We start from the raw sequence: 21189 nt of genomic DNA, 5'->3' as shown, positions 1-21189 counted from the left end.
AAGACAGAAGACACTAATTAACAAAATCAGAAATGAAAACAGGGAAGTTATCATGGACACCACAGAAATACAAAGGATCATCCAAGAATACTGTGAAGGACTATATGCCACCAAATTCAATAACCTACAAGAAACGGACAAGTTCTTAGAAACATATAGCCTTCCAAGGCTGAACCATGAAGACCTGGAAAATCTAAAAAGACCGATCACCAGTAACGAAATTGAATCACTCATTCAAATCCTTCCCAAAAGCAAAAGTCCTGGACCAGACTTTTGGACCACTAGTGAATTCTACCAAACCTTCAAAGAGGATCTAATACCAGTCCTGCTCACACTGTTGCAAAAAATTGAAGAAGAGGTAGTACTCCCTAACTGATTTTATGAGGCCAACATTACCCTGATACCAAAACCTGGTAAGAACAACACAAAAAAAAGAAAACTACAGACCAATATCTCTGATGAATACAGATACAAAAATCGTTAACAAAATTCTAGCAAGTTGAATATAACAATGCATTAAAAAGATTATTCATCACAACCAAGTGGGGTTCCTTCCCGGGACACATGGATGGTTCAACATCGGCAAATCCATCAATGTGATAAATCACATAAACAAAATAAAGGACAAATATCATATGATTATATCAATTGATGCAGAAAAAGCATTTGACAAGCTACAACATCCGTTTATGATTAAAACACTTAATAAAATAGGTATAGAAGGAAAATACCTTAACATAATATAGGCCATATATGACAAGCCCTCAGCTAATCTCATAATTAATGGTGAAAAACTGAAGCCCTTTTCTCTACGTTCAGGAACACGACAGGGCTGTCCCTATAACCTCTGCTTTTCAACATAGTGTTGGAAGTCCTTGCCAGAGCAATCAGGCAAGAGAAGGAAATAAAAAGCATCGAAATTGGGAATGAGGAAGTTCAATTATCACTCTTTGCAGATGACATGATGCTATATATAGAAAACCCTAAAGACTCCACCAAAAAGCTATTAGAAACAATCAACGAATACAGTAAAGTTGTTGGCTACAAAATCAATGTAGAAAAGTCCATTGCATTCCTATATACTAACAATGAAATCTCAGAAAAAAAAATACAAAAAACAATTCCTTTTGCAATTGCAGCAAAAAGAATAAAATACCTAGGAATAAACTTAACCAAGGATGTGAAAAACCTATATGCTGAAAACTACAAGACATTTTTGAAAGAAATTGAAGAAGACACAAAGAGATGGAAAGATATTCCGTGCTCATGGATTGGAAGAATCAACATAGTTAAAATGGCCATATTACCCAAAGCAATATACAGATTTAATGCAATCTCCATCAAAATCCCAATGGCATTTTTTAAAGAAATGGAACAAAAAATCATCTGATTTGTTTGGAACCGAAAAAGACCCTGAATAGCCAAATCAATCTTAAGAAAAAAGAACAATACTGGAGGTATCACACTTCCTGACTTTAGCTTGTACTACAGGGCTACAATAATCAAAACAGCATGGTATTGGCAGAAAAACAGACACATAGACCAATGGAATAGAATTGAGAACCCAGAAATAAAACCACATAAATATGGACAGATAATTTTTGACAAAGAAGCTAAAAACATACAATGGAGGAAAGACAGCCTCTTCAATAAATGGTGCTGGGAGAATTGGATAGCCACGTGCAAAAGAATGAAACTGGACTGCTATCTGTCACCATGTACCAAAATTAATTCAAAATGGATCAAAGACTTAAGCATAAGACCTGACACAATAAACTGCATAGAAGAAAACATAGGTACTAAACTTATGGACCTTGGGTTCAAAGAGCATTTTATGAATTTGACCCAAAGGCAATGGAAGTAAAAGCTAAAATAAACGAATGGGACTATATGAAACTTAAAAGCTTCTGCACAGCAAAAGAAACCATCGACAAAATAAAGAGGCAACCAACTGAATGGGAGAAGCTTTTTGCAAACAGTGCCTCCGATAAGGGGCTAATGACCAAAATATACAAGGAACTCATGAAACTCAACAACAAAAAACAGACACCCCAATTGAAAAATGGGCAGAGGACCTGAAGAGACATTTCTCCAAAGAGAACATACAAATGGCAAATAGACATATGAAAAAATGCTCAACATCACTAATCATCAGAGAAATGCAAATACAAACCACAATGAGATATCTCCTCACCCCTGTCAGAATGGCTATCATCAACAAGACAAATAATAACAAGTGTTGGATAGGCTGTGGACGAAAAGGAACCCTCAAACACTGTTGGTGGGAATGCAGACTTGTGCAGCCATTATGGAAGGCAGTGTGGAGGTTCCTCAAATAGTTACGAATAGAATTACCATATGACCCAGCAATCCCTCTCCTGGGTATCTACCCAAAAAATCTGAAAACGTTTATACATAAAGAAACGTGTGCTCCAATGTTCATTGCAGCTTTGTTTATGGTGGCCAAAACATGGTAACAACCAAAACGTCGTTCGATAAATGAATGGATAAAGAAGTTGTGGTATATATACACAATGGAATACTATTCAGCGGTAAGAAAAGATAATATAGGAACATTTGTGGCAACATGGATGGATCTTGAGAGTATACTGCTAAGCGAAATAAGTCAGACAGGAAAAGCAGAGAACCATGTGATTTCACTGATATGTGGTATATAAACCAAAAACAACAAAAGAACAAGACAAACAAATGAGAAACAGAAACTCATAGACACAGAGAATACTTTAGTGGTTACCAGAGGGTAAGGGTGGTGGGGGGGTGGGAGATGAGAGTAAGGGGGATCAAATATATAGTGACGGAAGGAGAACTGACTCTGGGTGGTGAACAAACAATGTGCTATATAGATGATGTAATACAGAATTGTACACCTGAAATCTATGTAATTTTACTAACAATTGTCACCCCAATAAATTAAAAAAAAGAAACTTACTAAAAATGAAATGTCTCAGTAGAAGTTTAAAGTGGCTGCCTGTATTTTTTGTGTTCTTTTCCTAGCCTATAATGGTAATGTATTTTCAACCAGATAGAAAATATTACACATAGAATAGAGCTATTCATGACACAAACATATTAGAGGAAATATCTTTCCATCATGTTAATAAATTATACAGTTGCCAACACTTGTTTTCTGTTAGTATTCCCCCCCGCACCTATCTGAAAATTAGTCTATAAACTCTGTTTGGGACAGTGTATGATTGCAGGAATATTGATGCATTTCACAATCTTATTGTTTAAGATCTGCTTCTCCATTTGTAGTAATTTATTTTCTAGAGGATTCCCTTATTCATGAGGATATTGCTTCCCACCTGGATACTTGCAGCACTGAAACTGTAAATTATATTAGTGGTAGTGGTTTGTATCTGGAGGGCTTTGTGTTGGAGTGAAAGAGTTAGGTTAAGTCATACCTCCACTTGTTTAATAGAACTGTACCTAAAGACATTTGTTCCATACTAATTCTCTCATTTCTTTTCTCTTGTAAATTATTATTAAATATTCCAGGCATATAAAATAACATAATGAACAACCCACAACTTAGCTTCAAAAATTAACAAATACAAATGAAGTCCTGTGTATCCTTTTGTGGTCCAATTTTTAGGCTTTTTCAAATAAGTATATATTGCATATAATATATTAAAATATTGTTCTGCATGTGTTTAAATTTTTTATAAATAACCTGCTTTCCTCCTTCATAATTATGTTTTTAAGGTTTGTCCATATTGAGGTATGTACCTTTACTTTATTCAACTTAACTGCTGTGTTTTTATATTGTATGAATACATCAAAATTAATATGTTCATTTTCCTATTGATGTACATTTAAGTTAGGACACACACACATCAGTGAATTGCTTCTTCAAAATGTTCTTGGGTAGTCTTAGTCTTTTCTGCTCCATATGGATTTTAGGATCAGGTTTTCAAGCCCTATGAAAAATGTTGTTGGGATATTGACTGGAACTACATTGAATTTACACAACCAGTAGAGGAAAATTGACATCCTAATGATATTGAGGTTTGTGAGCTATGCACACAGTATATCTCTCCATTGATTGAGTCTTTCTATGTCGTCTTCAATTCAAAAAGTTTTAAAGTTTTGCATAAAAGGATGTTGAGCTTTTTTTTATTATATATATATATATATTTAATGACATGTTCTAATTTGGCAGTCCGTGATATATAGGCATGTTTTTTTTCCTTTTCTATTGATTTTGTATCCAACAACCTTGCTATCCTCTCTTGTAATTTTCATAGTTTACCTGTATATTCAATTTTGTCTCTTCCTTTCCAGGTGTTACACGTTTTATACTTTCGGTTGCCTTACTATGCTAGCTAAGCTCTCCAGTACAACATCTACCTCTCTGACATCGTATATAGCTGTTACAATTCCATTGACTCTATTCCTTATGCTGCACTCCACATCCCGTGACCATATATATACATATGTATGTGTATATATATATGCATACATATATACATATATATATACATATATATATATATATATATATATATATATATATACATATGTATACATATATATATACACACATATGTGTGTGTGTGTGTGTGTATGTGTGTGTGTGTGTGTATGGTTATCTGGGACACATTCAATGTCTTTAACATGTATGCAGGTCTTCTATTTCTTCTCAAGTCCATTTTTTTCCCTTGAAAGTGTCTACTTTATCTAAGATATCAAACTTACTAGCATAAAGTTGTTTATAGCACTCTCATTTGTTTTTATAGTTTAATCTTTAATGTTTATTTTGTTTATTTGTATCATTTCCTTCCTTTTTTTTCTCTACCTTGCCAGAGATTTCTCTATTTTATAATTCATCTCAAAGACACAAAGTTTGGTTTTGTTGATCTTCTCTATTGTTTCTTTGTTTCTGATTTAACTTCTGCTCTTACCTTTATTGAGTCCTTCCATTTATATACAGTCATTTTTCTAATTCTTTGAGTTGGACACTTTGTTTATTAATTTTAGCTGTTCTCCTTTTCTGCTAAATGTATGTAAGGCTGTAAATTTCCTTTATGTTACTGTCTAAGCTGCATTCCACAAGTTTTTATAAATGATATTTTCATTGTTCCTAACTTCCAATATAATTTTTATGTAATCCATGATTTTTTATTTTTTTTTTAATTTTTTGAGATTTAGGAAGATTTTATTTAGTAGTTAATTTAAAACTAACAATAATAAACCCATTATATGTTAACATAAATAATATATTTTATGAAAAACAACACTATTTTGCAAAACAAAAATATCCATTGAGAAAAGTGAAATTCTCATTGAAGTACATTCAATCATTTGCAATATGCTATTTTGATTAATGTATATGAAGGTAATAAGGCATCATATAGATACAGAGTTGAAAAAGTGGAAAGCATTTTAAGTCTTTTACAATAATTGTGGCAGTCTTCTTGGATATTGAAATATTCAAACTCAACAAAGGGTAGTTTCCTATAGGTTAGTTGCAATATGAAATCTGACACACTATGAAATGAACTTTTTATACTCTGTTATATTAAAATCTATTGCTATATCTTGCAATTTAAATGGATAATTTTGTAACATCATCAATTACTCATTTGAGAAATCCTGGTTCACCATATTACACAGATCTATACATTAATACATTTCATTACATAGTATTAAAAAGCACATTTCTTAAAACCACATTTGTTAATATCATTACTTATTGTTTGAAAGCTCAAATTTTATCATTATTAACAAATACTACCAGTTTTCCTTGAAGTGTTAAGCTTATTTCCTTCACTTTCAAAAAAATGTCTGAATGACAATAGTTTGTCACCCACTTATCAAGTAAAAATGGTGTTTCCTACAAAAATGCAGATAGTTTAGCTTGCAGCTCTACCAGAATCAATGGACACTTCTAGAGGAAAAGCATCCATAAATGTCAGACTCTCCTCTCTGGGTTTTCTTTTTCTTTTGGAACTTGGCCCAATAATTCCTTCCTCTTTTGTGAACTCCAGTAACTTCTAACATATTTTTAAATATGTTTTGTCTAGATATTCTAGTTCTCATCAGAAGAGATGAGATTCTTAGGTCACAATACTAGAAACAGAATTACAACTGTAAATTTTTATATGCATAGTTGACAAAGTATCTCTTACCTAACTCCTGAATAATCAGGCTTTAGAAATATTTCACTCAAGGCATTCCCATCGCACAATTATTATTAAGCAAAATTTTACTTCAGTATTATTTTCTAACCTTCAAATTTACTACTACTACTATTACTACTAGTAGTAATAATAATAATAATAATAATAATAATAATAATTAAGTCAATACTTCCTTGCTATCTCTCTGAGATAGTGGATAGTTTATTAGTTTCCATTTAACTGATATTTCAGGGGTCCTTGCTTTCTGCAGGAATTTCAGTCCATCTCCCCATCTTAAATGGTCCAAAGACCTTATCTCTTTTCCCTTTGTGAACATAAATACCCTAGTTATTACTGGGTATAATAATACCGCAAGGCCGCCAGAGGGTTAACTTATATGTTTACTTCTTTGGCTGTTAGCATCCTTTTTAACTTCTGACACGAGAATTTCTTGTCTTGTGAGCTAAGACATGCAGTTTTAAAAATCACTACATTATATTCAACATTTCTAAGGATTTATATTGAGATGGTTTAAGGATAGCCCAGTCTGACATTTTGCTGACACTCTTCATCTAGTCGTATTATTTTTTAAGGAAATCACTATAATGATATACTCCTCTATGCCTGAAATTTATAGTTGTATAAAGCAAAATATGCAAAATGTTTGCCTTTAATTGTTTCAGTTAGCTCTGACCTGATTGACTGTAACCAATTTAACTCCCTAATCTTAGAAAGGTCTTTCAGTTCAGCTTTTCTTTTCTTTTTTTAATTTTATTTTATTAAATTTATTGAGGTTACAATTGTTAGTAAAATTACCAGCTTTTAGTATCTTGGGGGAGGCCACTAAGGGGAGCATAATTACAATCTCAGGTTGACTACAAGAGCTGAAATTACAAATCCAGATTATCAATCAGAGATTCAGAACCAATATAAGAAAATAGTGCCATTTCAAGATTAACCTACTTGAGCTACCATTTATTAGGCCATGCCCCCATTTTGTATTTTATGGGCCCTGGACTTTTCTTACAACCTGGTAATCCCACACACTTTTCCATTCACTCTTTCCTTTCACCCATTTCAATATTGTTTTCCAACTACCACTTTATCAATATAACTCTTCCTAAAGTCACCCACAATTTCCATGTTGATAAATCCAATAGGTACTTTTCTACCCATGTCTCACTTCACCTATCAGTAATATTGTACTACATTCTTCTTGAAAAAGTGTCCCCTTTTGGCTTTTGTTACACCACAATTTCCTGGATTTCCTATCACTCACTGCCCTCTCCTTCCCACTCTCTTTTGATGGTTCCTTTTTTTCTACCTTATCTTTAAATCATGGGATACCTCCAAGCTCATTCCTGAGGCTCTTCTATTCTTTGTTCTTTAGGATATCATCCAGTCCCATGTCTTTAAATATCACCTATATGCTAATGATTACCTGTTTCATATCTCCAACCTTAGCCTGTCAAATTCATATATCCTACTGCTTAGTTGACATCTTCACTTGGCTATCTATATGTTATCTCAAAGTTGACATGTTTGATCTTCCACCTTTATTCTTCCCTCAGCCTTTCCTATTTCATTAATGGCAGCATTATCCATCCACTTGTTTAAGCCAAAACTTTTATTTTTCCCTTCCCTTCATTCCCCATATCCAATCTTGTGGGGGAAATCCTGTTGGTTCTGTCTCCAAAATATATCTGAAATCTATCCAATGGCCTTATAAGGTGTAAATATTACTTTCATTGTGTAGTTATGCAAACAGAGATTAAGAGAGCATGTTAGTAATTTGCCTGACACAGCTTTTAAGTGGAGGAATCTTTATTTCAGATCCACTATTCTTTCTATCATAACTTGATCCCTCAAAGAATACTTTAGAGTGAATAAGTGAAGAAACTGATCTGCATAGTAGTAAAATCCATAACCATGGCTTTATCAAAAGAATATTCTCACTTACTGAAAAACAACTCTGCTGTCTATAGAGCGGAAACCTTTGTTACATATAAAGACCTTTGTTACATGTAATATAGAGTAATACTGATATCACATGTCAATACCTCTTAATATATAAAAATCAGTTTCAGAACTTAAGACTATGGAAGATAGACAATTTGACCTCCAGAACACCCTCTTCAAGGATATATGGCCAATTGTATTCAAAGCCTATTGCATTTCTTAGGCTTTTATCTCCCTTCTCCACCTCCAACAAGAGTATTCAATTAAAAAAGACATGCCAAGCTTTTATTTTGGCTTCTCTACTGTAATAATTTTATTAATAATCAACATTTCTCAACAAAAAGTCAGGGGACAATGGAGAGAACCTCAGCAGAGCCAGTATATACATTGATGATATGGACTAAATATTGAGTGACATTTTGAGATAAAAACACTGTATTTTAACCAGCTATGAGTCATTTTAAATGTTTAAAGTAAATGCAAATATTGTTAGTATGATTAGGGAAACCAGTTGATTATCAACATTGCCAGATTTACCTTTTTACATGATGAATTTTATTAGAAAGTTACCTTTCCAATTGTAGAACCTCTCTTCTTGAATGAAGTTAGGTCATTATTGTACAGTGTGTGTGTGTGTGTGTGTGTGTGTGTGTGTGTGTGTGTGTGTGTTTTCCCCCCAATGATTTCTTGTGGCATCATAAAATCTCTGCAACTTTATTTGTGATCTTAATGAATTTTAGTGAAACCTACTTGACGTTTTTTTGGCATTGACTTCACTTCTAAACCTTGAATGCCATTATCATTTTATGAACTTCTCAGAGTCAATTTGACTTAGAGTTTATTTTATACTTAGAGACTTAACTATCTCTTTTTTTGTATTTTTTTCTTTTTTATTCGTTTCAGGTGTGCAAAACAATGTAATAGACATTTATCATTTATATTCCTCACACAGTGATAACCCCCCTCCCCCCATCAACTACCCCTCTGACATCGCATACAGCCATTACATTTCCACTGTCTCTATTCTTAATTGCCACAGGGATACAAAAGTCAATTTGGGGGATGTAATCAATGATGTTGTAAAGATTTTGTAGAGTATCCAGTGGACACTTATCCCATTAGGGAGACCGCCTCAGGGATGATATAGATGCCTGATCACTGCACTGTACACCTGAAGCTGAAGGTGAACAATAATGACTGTCAACTATAATTTTATATATATATATAGTTAGCTATCTCTTTTACAGAGTTCCTCGTACATTCACTCAAATGCTAGAGGTCTTTGTGACATTTTGGTGATTCAAATATCTTTTGGATATAGTAGACTCTGGTTTTAATAAAATATGTAAATATATATTATTTTAATTCCTCACAGAGCTCTGTACCATGGAGTGTGGTAGCCATGGAGTCTGCTCAAGGGGAATTTGTCAATGCGAAGAAGGCTGGGTAGGACCAACATGTGAAGAACGCTCATGTCATTCTCACTGTGCTGAGCATGGCCAATGCAAAGACGGAAAATGTGAGTGCAGCCCTGGATGGGAGGGCGACCACTGCACAATTGGTAAGTACTACCGTACTTAGAAAAAAGTAAATTGGATTAGTTGAAGAAGTAAATACAGTCTAGCGAGTCAATCACCAGGCTTTTCATAGACTTTCAGGTTGGAGGAGAGAAGGAGAAGTGTTAGCCATAGTTTGAAAGTTTCATTAACTGAGAGGTTTCCTCTTTTGTTGATAATGTTTGTCATTTCCTTTCTCGTTAGTTCAGTATTCCTTTTATTTTCTGCTTTCAAGTACTTTGAGTTACTCAAATGAAAGATGATACATTGGAATAAAATGCCATTAGTTAATAAGAGAAGTGCTTTTATTGTGAAGGTAACATTCACTGCCCACTTTTCCTTTTGAAAAGTATAAGTTGTCTCAGTTGAAAGCACTTAGAGGCAGTTTCATTAAATGGGACAACTTTAACAGGGGCCAATTGATATCACTAGGGGCTGTTTTTAATGTATATGAGGAAGACACTCTTGACTTACCATCAATAGAACATCTGTGTCGAATTGTTCACTGGGTATCAGAGAGAGTTTGTACTGAGGCATCCACCCTCTCTCATCCAGTGACACCAATTTCACTAATTTTCAGGATGCTGCCTGGGAGAACAGTCTGTGTGTATGAGAAAGCCTATGGAATAATCTATCACCTAGTCTTCACACTGTAAAAAACACTAATAATAATGGTTTCAATTTTAAAATAGTTTATTTTTCTGAAAAAAAAAATCAAAGCCCTTGACCCATATCTGTCACAAAGGTTTCCTGCATATACAGAAGAATAGGTATGATTCCCACTGCTCAGCTAAGGAAAGTGGGTCACAGAGTGTTTCAGTGGCATTCCATGAGCACAGAGAAAATTCATGCAGAGCAAAGGCAAGCATGGGCCTCTGGACATCCAATTTGTTGTTTCAGGGTCTTTTCTCCCATCAATCTTTACTATAGCTTCCATTTTTAGGTGGAGATATTTTGTTATAATGGTTGGAACCTGCCAAAGTAATGTGTAATATACATAATATATAATCTTAATAAACTGCATTATTACTCTACTAAAGGTGCAGTAAGTCTTGTTCTGTGACTATGGAAAATATTTAAGATTCATTAAAAAAGTGGTGAGGGGTGAGATTCAGATGCAGCTTAAGTAATTACACTCCTGCACTACAGTAAGTTTATTGCCTTCACATAACAGATTTTAAATATTGTGATGATTACCAGAGGTGTTTACTCAAGATCTCTCTCCTAAAGATATTACTAATAAGAAGTTCAAGATAGTGCTCTTTCATGAAAGTTATTACTGAAAGGTAAAAATGCATTTCTTATACTTTTAATGAAATATGACACTTTTTAGGAAATCTAATAGAGTTTCTTGCAGAAAAGCCATTAATATCTTTCCTACAGAAGATGTTATTTACAAACTACAGAGGCCAGTGTACTAACTTTTGAGCTGCAAGCATTCAGCAGTTCACAGTTTACTGTTCTTTTTCCAGGCAGCAGATGGTAAACCATTAGTACATGTTGTATAGCTTTGGTCTCCCAGAAATTCTTTTAATCACTCTTTTCTCCCCTTTTTAGCTCACTACTTAGATGCTGTCCGAGGTAAGATTTTTCTCACTAGTTTTATTTTAAATGGAAAATATGCATGTGGGAAAGGAAAGGTTGTTGTTTTTTTCTTTCATTTTGACAGTTTTAAGTGTAATATTGTCAAGTTCATGCTGCAATAGTCAGACTAAATATTAATTTGTTTTAACAACCTCCAAGCGTCACTTTTTTGCCATAGCATGTAATGGATTGATAAGCAGTTTTAAGAAGTAATCTTCTTTGTCTTTAAGTTGAGCCGTGTGTGTGTGTGTGTGTGTGTGTGTGTGTGTAACAAAGATAGGTAATTATTAAATTAACTAGGTTTAGGTAGACAACTGAACTTTTTCCTTAACGTAACAATATAGCTCCAAGTCCTTAGAAGGTCAGAAGAATTGTTCTTCTATAAGTATTCCATCATCCACCCCCCACTCAGTATCTCTGATAGAGACATGAAGGGTTTTTCTGTTGGATATCCTAGTGCCTTTCACGACCTCAGCCTCAGAAGGTTAAATACGTTCCAAGTTATCCCTAAATTCCCTTATCCTTTGTATATCCATGAGAATGGAACTAGATAAATTTCTTTCTTAAATATATATATATGGAGGGCCAACTGTGTGTGTGTGTGTGTGTCGTGATGCTAATGTAAAGAAACCTGAACTTTTATTGCATTGTACTCACATGAACCTAGATGGTATAGCCTATTACGGTAATTGTAAAATTGTACACCATCTAGGTTCATGTGAGTACACTCAATGATGTTTTCACAACAACAAAATCACCTAAAGACATGTACCTCAGAACTATACCATTTTATATAAGGGAGTTGAGGATCCATGGAATTTGGTATCCTCAGGGTGTCCTGGAACCAATTTCCTATGGATACCGAGGGAAAACTATATAATAATCTTGTCATATTTTCTAACAGCCATTTTTCACTTCATTTTAAAGGATTTTCTTCCTTTGGTCTGTTGGTAGTTGCTTGGAAAACCATTTTGAAGGAACACTGGGTTACATCTACAGATTTTTTAAATAAAACATCCCTTTGCTCTTTATACTTCTGGAATTTTCTTACAAAGACAGAAAATGAAAAGACTACTGATCGGACTATCTCCAGTAAAATCCAGATCTGGTCTTATATTGCTACTGGAAATATTTCCAGAAGCTCTATGCCATTATTGCTGTCTCTGTTCATCTGCCCACTGAGCACTTGGCACATGCACAGTTGCCCTTTGGAATAATAGCCTAACTCTGAACTACTTGTAGAAAGAGTAGTAGGGTATCCCTGAGAAATTCAAAGTCTGAACAGAGACCATGGTCAGTGTTTGTGGTTTGTCAGTGGACAGAAGTCATTTAAGCATGACACTTTCCTCTTGACTAAGTTTATCCATTTATTCTCTAGAATTCTGTAAGTCTCAATTTGGCATGCACTAATTCCATAAACATTTGTAAAACACTACTGGCATAATATTCTGCTGGCTTCCAAGAGAGATAACCAGATAAGTAAAAATTCAATCCTTAGCCCTAAGATTAATAATCTTGAAGAGAAAAACTGAATAGATATAAAGGAACTGCAGCAATTTCTATGGCACTATACGAGCAAATACTTACTTAATAGTATGGTCTGAACTGTATACCAACATACCTAAATCCCAAAGCCATACATTCTAAGGGAAAATCCACACAGACTAAAAGTAGGGGAAGTTTCTCTTCCTAGAAACTGCTGCTTTTTCCCAGCTTATTGGCCATCACTAGATACAATATTATCCATCCAGTTTTGATTGAAATGAGGAAATAAGTTTTTTGTGTTTTTTTTCAAAAAGAAACAATAAACATTTCTTACCCCACCATAGTTTTCATCCTATCTGAACCAGAGGCTGGGAATTGGGATTAACACTAATAATGCTAATTGGCTCTCTAAGGAAAAGCGCAGCAGAGTAAGGGATAACAAGTTCCCTGGGTAGTTTTGATAAGCAAGCTCTTCTTCCATTTATTCAACACCTAATCTAAACGGAGCCCAGATGAGGAGATGCTTCTCTATAGGAAGATACAGCATTTTTGGCCAATCCCATTCTGATGTCTCCATGATTGTTACTCTCTGCTGTCTTTTCAGATGGCTGCCCAGGGCTCTGCTTTGGAAATGGGAGATGTACCCTAGATCAAAATGGTTGGCACTGTGTATGTCAGGTGGGTTGGAGTGGGACAGGCTGCAATGTTGTCATGGAAATGCTTTGTGGAGATAACTTGGACAATGATGGAGGTGAGTCATTTATAAAATGTTCATATAAGGAAGAAATAGCCCAGCTTCTAGCGCAGTGATGACTAATCTGGTCAAGAGTGAAAATTAGGAATCCTTAGTATAAATAATATTGAGTTATATAACGTCATACTATTTTTTAAATCTCAATGTATTGAACATTTACTGCGATCAGGCAATAATTCAAACTCTTTGCATGCATTATATCTCATTTAATTCTCACAACACTATGAGGTATAGATACTATTTTCCCTATTTATAGATGGGAAAACCAATGCATGGAGTGGGGATGATAAGTGACTTCTCCATGGTCACACAGCTAGAAAGTAACAGAACCAAGATTCCAATTCAGGATTTTCTGACTCAGAGTCTGTTTTTTTTTACTACTAAAACATGCTTCTTCCCATACCTATGGCATTTACTATACCAAATTAAGTCAGCGTATCCCTGTCCAAACTGTCATATGCTAGTGTAGCTTGCATTATATGCAATATGAAATCGTTTTCTTTGTTCTTACTTATTTGGAGCTCCCTCTTGTGTCCCTACCTTTCAGTAACACTTAATACAGGCATCGAGACAATTCACAGTAAAAAAATTATATTTAATTCAAGAGCTGCACATAATATTTTAAAAAGCCATATGTGGCTCCAAGGCCTCAGGATAACCACTTCTATTTCAGCCAAGCAAATAAAATCATCCAATACTTTGTACAACAGTACCTCAAAACAGTGCATGTCACCTCTGAATGATCCTAAAACAATAAATCCTCACTTTTCTGTTACTTTCTACTCAAAGAAATATAAAATTAACAGAAAGTTTCTTTTCTGTATATTAGCTTAAAATGAAGTAGATTATTAAATGTGATTCCTCGGCTTTCTATACTGCTTAGACAATTGTCATTTGAATCCAAACATGGGGCTTAAATCAAGAAGGTAACAATCATAGTTTAAGAACCAAATTAAGTGTATGTGTTTCCTCTTTTACTTGTCCTGGCTAGCGATTTACCTTAAAAAGTTTTAAGACATTGTGAACTTTAAGTGGAAGCAACATTGTGATTAAGAGCACAGGGCTTGAAGTTAGACTTTCTGGGTTCAAATACTAACTCTGCTTTGTACTGACTGGCTGTATGATTTTGGAAGAGTCTCTTGATATCTCTGTGCTTCAATTTCTTGATCTCCAAAATGAGGCTAATTATAATATTAAATGTCTGAAAGGGTTGTTATAAGTATTAAGTGAGATAATTCACGTAAACTACTTAAAAAGATGATAAACTACACCACCACCCCATCCCACACACACATGCAATAAACTTAGGATAACAGACCCTTTTTCTGATGAGATTCTTTATTGCCTATCTAAATGGAATTTTTTATTTGGGAAGCCAAAGTGAGATTTTCAAGTAAATGTTGCACTTATCAATTATTTACTTGACTTTTATGGCCCTCCAAGACTCATCTTCACCTTCCTTTATTTCCTATTCATTATATGCCTCTTTACCTGGTGAGCCCTCTCCTTTACACCCATCATTCTCTGTCCATCATTTAAGTCCCAACTCAAGCCATATCTCTCATGAAACCTCTGACATCCACCACCCCAATATTCGATAATGATTATCAGATGCACCATATGATCAAGCACTTAATTATATTCTATCTATATGATTTTCTTGTTGCATATTAAGCATGACCCAAAGTCTAGAGTTATATGCCGAATATAATCACTAATCATATGAGCTCACATGTATTCAGGATTTACTCTATGCAAGGCAGTCCTTTATGTGAATATTTTCATTTAATCTCCATGAGGTAGAATTACTATTAACACTACTTTACAAATTAGGAAACCAAGACACGGAGGTTAAATAAGTTGCTCAAGAATATACAGCAAGTAAATGATAAAGCCAGGGTGTAAACCTAGGTGGTCTGCCTCATTCCAAAAAGGATTTGAGGTAGTAATAGAGATTTCTCAGTTGATATATTGATTAAAAAGTTTATGTTCAGAAAATACATTAATGTCCTATGCGATTATAATTTCTGACTCAGTTAGGGTTTATCTAAATCAATTTCCTGTTTTAATAAATACAGCTTGATAAAAATAATTAATTGAATATTTAATTATCAAGCATTTTTATGTCCTCAAGGTCACCTCAAGGCAACCAGAAATGTTTAATGAGTGGATCAATTAAATATTAAGGATCATCAATTAATATCTGTTGTATACATAGATACAAAAGGTATAGAAGATTTTGCTGCATGTGTATTGACCTCTGAATATTTCTTTAAAACTGTGTATCTATGTGGGAATCAAAAATCAAACACCCTGATATGAGTTCAGTGTATTTTTATGATTCTTTCTTTAGGGAGGACAGGGGAAGGCTCTTTGAGATTTCCAATTACCATATTTGTCCTTTAGTAAGATTAAAATGATATTGATTATAAATATAGATTCAATTCTACCTTGAGATGGAAAGATGGATTAAATAATCTCTGAAAGCCCTATGACTAAGATGTTGGACAGTAATTTCATTTTTTTTTACTTTTTTTATTTTTTCTTATTTTTTTTTTATTAAATTTATTGGGGTGACAATTGTTAGTAAAATTACATAGATTTCAGGTGTACAATTCTGTATTACATCATCTATAAATCCCATTGTGTGTTCATCACCCAGAGTCAGTTCTCCTTCCATCACCATATATTCGATCTCCCTTACCCTCATCTCCCACCCCCCACTCCCACCCCCCTTACCCTCTGGAAACCACTAAAGTATTATCTGTGTTTATGAGTTTCTGTTTCTCATTTGTTTGTCTTGTTCTTTTGTTGTTTTTGGTTTATATACCACATATCAGTGAAATCACATGGTTCTCTGCTTTTTCTGTCTGACTTGTTTCGCTCAGCATTACTCTCTCAAGATCCATCCATGTTGTCACAAATGTTCCTATATCATCTTTTCTTACTGCCGAATAGTATTCCATTGTGTATATATACCACAACTTCTTTATCCATTCATCTATCGAAGGACATTTTGGTTGTTTCCATGTCTTGGCCACCGTAAACAAAGCTGCAATGAACATTGGAGCACACGTGTCTTTATCTCTAAATGTTTTCAGATTTTTGGGTAGATACCCAGGAGAGGGATTGCTGGGTCATATGGCAATTCTATTCGTAATTCTTTGAGGAACCTCCACACTGCCTTCCATAACGGCTGCACCAGTCTGCATTCCCACCAACAGTGTATGAGGGTTCCTTTTCTCCACAGCCTCTCCAACATTTGTTACTATTTGTCTTGTTGATGATAGCCATTCTGACTGGGGTGAGGTGATATCTCATTGTGGTTTTGATTTGCATTTCTCTGATGATTAGTGATGTTGAGCATTTTTTCATATGTCTATTTGCCATTTGTATGTCCTCTTTGGAGAAATGTCTCTTCAAGTCCTCTGCCCATTTTTCAATTGGGTTGTTTGTTTTTTGTTGTTGAGTTGCATGAGTTCCTTGTATATTCTGGATACTAGCCCCTTATCGGAGGCACTGTTTGCAAAAATCTTCTCCCATTCAGTTGGTGGCCTCTTTATTTTGTCAATGGTTTCTTTTGCTGTGCAGAAGCTTTTAAGTTTCATATAGTCCCATTCGTTTATTTTAGCTTTTACTTCCATTGCCTTTGGAGTCAAGTTCATAAAATGCTCTTTGAACCCAAGGTCCATAAGTTTAGTACCTATGTTTTCTTCTATGCAGTTTATTGTGTCAGGTCTTATGCTTAAGTCTTTGATCCATTTTGAATTAACTTTGGTACATGGTGACAAATAGCAGTCCAGTTTCATTCTTTTGCACGTGGCTATCCAATTCTCCCAGCACCATTTATTGAAGAGGCTGTCTTTGCTCCATTGTATGTTTTAGCTTCTTTGTCAAAAATTATCTGTCCATATTTATGTGGTTTTATTTCTGGGTTCTCAATTCTATTCCATTGGTCTATGTGTCTGTTTTTCTGCCAATACCATGCTGTTTTGATTATTGTAGCCCTGTAGTACAAGCCAAAGTCAGGAAGTGTGATACCTCCATTATTGTTCTTTTTCTTAAGATTGCTTTGGCTATTCGGGTCTTTTGTGGTTCCAAACAAATCTGATGATTTTTGTTCTATTTCTTTAAAATATGCCATTGGGATTTTGATGGGGATTGCATTGAATCTGTATATTGCTTTGGGTAATATGGCCATTTTAACTATGTTGATTCTTCCAATCCATGAGCACGGAATGTCTTTCCATTTCTTTGTGTCTTCTTCAATTTCTTTCAAAAATGTCTTATAGTTTTCAGCATATAGGTCTTTCACATCCTTGGTTAAGTTTATTCCTAGGTATTTTATTCTTTTTGCTGCAATTGCAAAAGGAATTGTTTTTGTATTTCTTTTCTGAGATTTCATTGTTAGTATATAGGAAGGCAATGGACTTTTGTGCGTTGATTTTGTAGCCAGCAACTTTACTGTATTCGTTGATTGTTTCTAATAGCTTTTTGGTGGAGTCTTTAGGGTTTTCTATATATAGCATCATGTCATCTGCAAAAAGTGATAATTTAACTTCTTCATTCCCAATTTGGATGCCTTTTATTTCTTTCTCTTGCCTGATTGCTCTGGCAAGGACTTACAACACTATGTTGAAAAGCAGAGGTGATAGGGGACATCCCTGTCGTGTTCCTGAACGTAGAGCAAAGGGCTTCAGTTTTTCTCCATTAATTATGAGATTAGCAGAGGGCTTGTCATATATGGCCTTTATTATGTTAAGGTATTTTCCTTCTATACCCATTTTATTAAGTGTTTTAATCATAAATGGATGTTGTATCTTGTCAAATGCTTTTTCTGCATCAATTGATATAATCATATGATTTTTGTCCTTTATTTTGTTTATGTGATGTATCACATTGATGGATTTGGATGTTGAACCATCCTTGTGCCCCGGGATGAACCCCACTTGGTCGTGATGAATAATCTTTTAATGCATTGTTGTATTCGATTTGCTAGAATTTTATTTAGGATTTTTGCATCGGTATTCATCAGAGATATTGGTCTGTAGTTTTCTTTTTTGTGCTGTCCTTACCAGGTTTTGGTATCAGGGTAATGTTGGCCTCATAAAATGAGTTAGGGAGTACTGTCTCTTCTTCAATTTTTGGAAGAGTTTGTGCAGAATTGGTATTAGATCCTCTTTGAAGGTTTGGTAGAATTCACTAGTGAAGCCATCTGGTCCCGGACTTTTGCTTTTGGGAAGGTTTTGGATGACTGATTCAATTTAGTTACTGGTGATCGGTCTGTTTAGATTTTCCAGTTCTTCATGGTTCAGCCTTGGAAGGCTATATGTTTCTAAGAACTTGTCCATTTCTTCTAGGTTGTTGAATTTGGTGGCATATAGTCCTTCATAGTATTCTTGGATGATCCTTTGTATTTCTGTGGTGTCCGTGATAACTTCCCCTTTTACGTTTCTGATTTTGTTAATCAGTGTCTTCTTCCTTTTTATCTTAGTAAGTCTAGCCAAGGGTTTGTCAATTTTGTTAATCTTTTCAAAGAACCAGCTCTTTGTCACATTAATTTTGTCTATTGTCTTTTTGTTCTCTATTTCATTTAGTTCTGCTCTAATTTTTGTTATTTCCTTTCTTCTGCTGACCTTGGGTTTTACTTGTTCTTCTTTTTCTAGTTCTTTAAGGTGTAACATGAGGTTATTTATTTGGGAGTTTTCTTGTTTCTTGAGATAGGCCTGTAATGAGATAAATTACCCTCTTAAAACTGCTTTCGCTGCATCCCAAAAATTTTGGTAGGATGTATTTTCATTGTCATTTGTTTCTATGTATCTTTTGATCTCTCCTCTAATTTCTTCTTTGACCCAGTCCTTCTTTAAAAGTATGTTGTTTAATCTCCATGTATTTGTGTTTTTCCGCTTTCTTTTTACAGTTGATATCCAATTTCAAAGCCTTGTGATCAGAGAATATGCATGGTATGATTTCAATCTTCTTAAATTTGTTGAGACTGATTTTATGTCCCAATATATGGTCTATCCTTGAGAATGTTCCATGTACACTAGAAAAGAATGTATAGTCTGATGTTTTAGGATGAAGTGCTCTATAAATGTCAATTATGTCCATTTCATCTAATGTGTCATTTAGGGCTACTATTTCGTTATTTATTTTCTGTTTGGATGATCTATCCATAGCTGTCAATGATGTATTTAAGTCCCCTAGTATAATTGTGTTTTGGTCAATTTCTCCCTTTAGTTCTGTTAGTAGTTGCTTGGTGTATTTCGTGCTCCCTGATTGGGGGCATAAATATTGATGACTGTTATGTCTTCTTGTTGTACAGTCCCTTCACCATTATGAAATGTCCATCTTTGTCTCTTGTTATCTTTTTCACCTTGAAGTCTGTTTCATCTGATATCATTATGGCTACACCTGATTTTCTCTGGGTACCATTTGCTTGGAGTGTCAATTTCCACCCTTTCACTTTGAGTCTATGCTTGTCCTTGTAGCTGAGATGTGTCTCTTGGAGACAGCATATGGTTGGGTTTAGTTTTTTGATCCAATCTGCTACTCTGTGCCTTTTTATTGGTGAGTTCAGTCCATTTACATTTAGGGTGATTATTGATATGTGAGAATTTCCTGTCATTCTATCTTTAGTTTTCTGGTAAGGCTGTGTCTCCATTGTTTCTTTGCTTTTCTGTTGTTTTCTATTATTTCTGTGTGGTGGTATTCTATGATGTGTTCCTCTGTTTCTTCTTTTATTTCAGTATATATTTCAGTTCTGGATTTATTTTGAGTGGTTACCCTTAAGTTTATGTAAAAGAAAGTTTGATATTTAGAGTATTCCATTTTCTTCAGCACGCTTACTTTCTCCATTCCCATATTCCGTTCAGGCCTTTACTCTCCCCTTTTTGAGTTTTGGTTGCCACAAATTGTCCCTGTTGATGGTGGTCGAATAGCCTCCTTTAGTATTTCTTGTAGTGCAGGTCGTGTATTAGAAAATTCCCTCAGCTTCTGTATGTCTGGAAAGGTCTTTATTCCTCCTTCATATCTAAAGGATATCTTTGCTGGATATATTATTCTTGGCTCATGATTTCTCTCTTTCAATAGTTTGAATATTTGGTTCCACTCCCTCCTGGCTTGTAGAGTTTCTGCTGAAAAATCTGATGATAATCTAATGGGCTTTCCTTTGTAAGTTACCGTCTTCTTTTCCCTGGCTGCCTTGAGGATTCTTTCTTTGTCGTTGATTTTAGACAGCTTCAATACAATGTGCCTTGGAGAAGGCCTGTTGGGATTGAGGTAACTAGGTGTTCTATTTGCTTTTTGGATTCGAGGGTCCAGTTCTGTCCACAAATTTGGGAAGTTCTCATCGACAATTTGTTTGAATATATTCTCTGTTCCCTTCTCTCTTTCTTCTCCTTTTGGTATGCCCATTATTCTTATATTGCTCTTTCTGATGGAGTCAGAAAGTTCTTGTAGAGTTCTTTCATTTCTTTTAAGTCTCAAGTCTCTTTCTTCTTCTATCTGTGTCATTTCCAGGTTTCTATCTTCGATGTCACTGATTCTTTCCTCCATCTGGTCAACTCTACTACCTAAGCTGGTTATTTCATTCTTAATTTCTTCTATTGAGTTCTTAATCTCCAGATATTCTATTTGGTTCTTTTTTAAGATTTCAATCTCTTTCGTAAATTGCTCATGCTGTTCTTTGATTGACTTTCTGAGTTCA

At 34.6% G+C, this 21189-nt stretch overlaps 1 protein-coding gene across 13 annotated transcripts in view; it reads left to right on the top strand.

The window, feature by feature from the left end:
- Positions 1 to 21189, top strand: part of TENM1 (teneurin transmembrane protein 1) — a 1181603-nt gene that overhangs the window by 917253 nt on the left and 243161 nt on the right. For all 13 annotated transcript variants that reach the window (XM_074324280.1, XM_074324286.1, XM_074324287.1 and 10 more), the window contains 3 exons: positions 9478 to 9663; positions 11216 to 11239; positions 13332 to 13478. In XM_074324280.1, the coding sequence (XP_074180381.1) occupies positions 9478 to 9663; positions 11216 to 11239; positions 13332 to 13478 (357 nt within the window). The remainder of the gene's footprint in view (positions 1 to 9477; positions 9664 to 11215; positions 11240 to 13331; positions 13479 to 21189) is intronic.

Source organism: Rhinolophus sinicus, chromosome X (genome assembly GCF_036562045.2).
Source record: "Rhinolophus sinicus isolate RSC01 chromosome X, ASM3656204v1, whole genome shotgun sequence".
NCBI classification, from domain to species: domain Eukaryota; kingdom Metazoa; phylum Chordata; class Mammalia; order Chiroptera; family Rhinolophidae; genus Rhinolophus; species Rhinolophus sinicus.
The sequence above is the reverse complement of the archived record's forward strand: the minus strand, read 5'-3'. Positions and strand labels throughout refer to the sequence as shown.